The sequence below is a fragment of the Grammomys surdaster genome, unplaced genomic scaffold (assembly GCF_004785775.1).
Source record: "Grammomys surdaster isolate TR1022 unplaced genomic scaffold, NIH_TR_1.0 125617, whole genome shotgun sequence".
In the NCBI taxonomy this organism is placed as follows: Eukaryota; Metazoa; Chordata; class Mammalia; order Rodentia; family Muridae; genus Grammomys; species Grammomys surdaster.
The window spans coordinates 915,528-918,753 of record NW_021620459.1 but is presented as its reverse complement, the minus strand read 5'-3'; the positions used below and the strand labels follow the sequence as shown (position 1 = coordinate 918,753).

At 43.3% G+C, this 3,226-nt stretch overlaps 1 protein-coding gene across 1 annotated transcript in view; it reads left to right on the top strand.

Moving 5' to 3' along the window:
• Micu2 (mitochondrial calcium uptake 2) overlaps window positions 1-3,226 on the top strand; it is an 83,088-nt gene that overhangs the window by 52,042 nt on the left and 27,820 nt on the right. Inside the window, exon 5 of the mRNA XM_028787222.1 lies at window positions 2,908-2,955. Coding sequence (XP_028643055.1) covers window positions 2,908-2,955 — 48 coding nt within the window. The remainder of the gene's footprint in view (window positions 1-2,907; window positions 2,956-3,226) is intronic.

The window sequence follows — 3,226 nt, the reverse complement described above, 5'->3', positions numbered from 1 at the left end:
AGAGGGAGGGAGGGAGGGAGGGAGGGAGGGAGGGAGGGAGGGAGGGAGGGAGGAAGGAAGAAAGAAGAGGCATTTTCCTGTTTATTGAGCAGCTTTGAAGCTGCCACTTAGCAGCATTCAGTTTACCTTTCAGGGTAACAAACAGGTACTGCACAGCTTTCCTGAGTGCCCTCAGATCGAACTCCTAGAGCCACTTTCTGAGGCGATGCTGGCCGCTGCTGGCTCTCTGATGTTTGTAATGCATCATGAGCACAAACTCATGTTTTTATACCTTCTCAACAGTGTTTATTTAAACCTTTTACTTTTAAGTCAGTGTTTCAGAAAAAGACACTGGAATTTTCCTTTTCAAAGATTGTCTATGCATAAAGGACATTTACCTGTGTTTAAAAGAAAAGAGAACTCCTTTGGCACCAAGCCCAGTACAATCTACAAGTTGGACTTTTTTTTTTCTTTCATTTTTTTTCTTTGCTCTATTCCTTTGAAATACAGAAAAACACTATTTTCCACTTTTTTTCAGGCTGCCAAGGGATGAAATGCTTTGATCCTCAAACTAGCACTAAAGCACTTCTGCCAGGAGCAAGACATGACAAACACATAGAACTTATTCTCCTTTTTCCTAAACCAAGGCCGCCCTTGATATGGCCGCTAACATTGGGGAGCCTTCCTTTATGACAATATTACACCCCAAACTGACAAATGGTTGGTAAATTGAACATTTACAAGGGACTAGGATGGCTGTGAGTTAGCCCAATGACGGGATTATTGTAGGTCCACTTCCCAGGGGCCCACCCAATGCAGCCAAAAAGGAGTGCGTGGTGCTGGGAGTGGGTGCAGCCTACATGGCCTAAGACAGGGCCCTCACCCTCCTTTCACCCACATCGGAGTCCCTTGACGTTGCCCATCGTCGACAGCCTAAAACCTTCAACCATCGATGTGACTCGTCTCACATCAGTGTTTTGGGGTTGTGAACTTGTCTAAGACCCCCCATAATTAGACATCCAAATTCAAAATTCACATAGTTGGGATTGATCATAAGATGCCTTCTCTAACTAAACAGAGAAGGGGGAGATGCCAGAAGCCAGGACCCTCGCCCTTACCCTCACCCCCTACCTTTCCCCACCTGCACAATGTCCTCTGAAGCTTGGCAACTGCAAGATCCTGCTTAGCAACTGCAGATAGACTCAAAGCAGTGTACCATATCATCTTAAGAATAGCAGGGAGACCATAACTCAAGCAGTGTACCATATCTTCTGAAGAACAGCAGGTAGATCATAATTCAAGGCAGTGTACCGTATAGACCATGACATGTTTCAAGGCACAGGCCAAGAAGATTTTGTACTTTTCCACCATCTGGCCCCTCTTACCCCCTCCCCTTGTGAAACATGCTATAAAAAAGCATTTCATGTTCAAAAATAAATAAATTATTTATAAAAAAAAAAAAAAAAAAGAACTTATTCTCCTTCATGTAAACGCTGAATACTCTTCAGAGAGTATCTGAAGACTTATCCATGTCCTCACTCTGAGAAAGCACAACCGCTCTAAAATCAGGAAACTAGAAAGCTGGTGATGACTAGGAAGTCAGTGCCCGGCATTTGGAGCATTTACTTGTGAGGCTTTGAAGTGATATGATATGAAGGACTTGTTTCAGAATAATTGAGGTGAGAGGTGAGGACCAAAAAGCAAAATAAGACTCAGGAGTTGACAGTGAGCTTGAGCTTCATCATGTAACATAATAATATATAAGGAAGGGTCAGTATTCTGTGTGCTTTTGTCTGTCATTGAATTGTCAATGATACAGTGCATGTTTACTGTCGACCTTCTAATTGTAGCAGCAAAAATCTCAACAAGAAAGTTTGTTAAGTGACCAAATATAGAGCTAGTCCAAAACATACCCAGTACCCATTTTTCAAGCCCCGCAGTTAAATATGGGCTCTCAGGCTCTGAACACTGCCTTGTGTCAACTCCAGTCACTTTGCCCATGGCCTCATATTTCTAAGTATAACTCTCAAATCATCAAGTCCACACACACCCTCCCCACAGAAGATGCCGGTGACCCAGCATTCTCAGTAGAAATCATGCAGTACTTAGCCGGGTGGTGGTGGTGGTGCATGCCTTTAATCCCAGCACTTGGGAGGCAGAGGCGGGCGGATTTCTGAGTTCAAGAGTTCAAGGCTAGCCTGGTCTACAGAGTGAGTTCCAGGACAGCCAAGACTACACGGAGAAACCCTGTCTCAAAAAAAAAAAAAGAAAAGAAAAAAGAAATCATGCAGTACTATTCATAGTAGCACAGCTTAAGTCATGAGTTGTCCCTGAACCAGTGCCTAGAGCCACACCCCTACAGCCTATTCACCAGCTTGGGCTCAAGCAATTTGCCCATCTGTGCTGGCTAGTGTTTTGTCAACCTGACCAAGCTAGATTCATTCAGGAAGAAGGAGTCTTAATTGAGCCAGGAATGGAAGCTCCAATGTCAGGATAGAGGATGAGGGAGATGCCTAGCAGGTAAGGAAAGGGAGAAGGGAGAATTCCACTTTCCTCAGCATCTTGCTGGACCAACTAGGTGATGCCCACATGTAAGAGATCAGTCTGCTATACTGCATCTACCTATTCGCAGGCTGATTTCAACTGAGAATCCTCCTAGACACACCCAAAAATAATGTCCAATCCTTGGCCCAGTCAAACTGGCACAGAAGATTCACTATCCTGACCTCATAAACTTGATGAAGCATGATTCTTTCTCTAAAACACAGGCTATATTTCAGTTCTTGTTATACAGTGGTTTCTACTGTATCAAAGAGATGTAGAGTAAAAATGTCTATTTTTACAGAGGTGATGTTTCAGTATTAATTATTTTGTGGTTCTCATCTAAAATTCATCTCCTGATTTGTTCTTATTTTTTTTCTCCTCCAGGGGTAATTTCATATACCGAGTATCTTTTCTTGCTTACAATCCTCACAAGTAAGTACATCATACCACTTCTCTTTACAGCTGGCATGTGGCATTCATGTCCTTAACAAACAGGACTTTTGAAAGTCAGTATATGCCTCTTTGTCACTAAACACATTGGTAATAGGGATGGGGAGATGGCTCAGTGGGTTAAAGTAAAGTGCTTACTATACGAGCGTGAGAGCGTGAGGTGATCAGCACTCAGGAAAAGCCAGGCGTGAAGGTAGTCCCAGATAAGAGAGAGAGAGAGAGAGAGAGAGAGAGAGAGAGAGAGAGAGAGAGA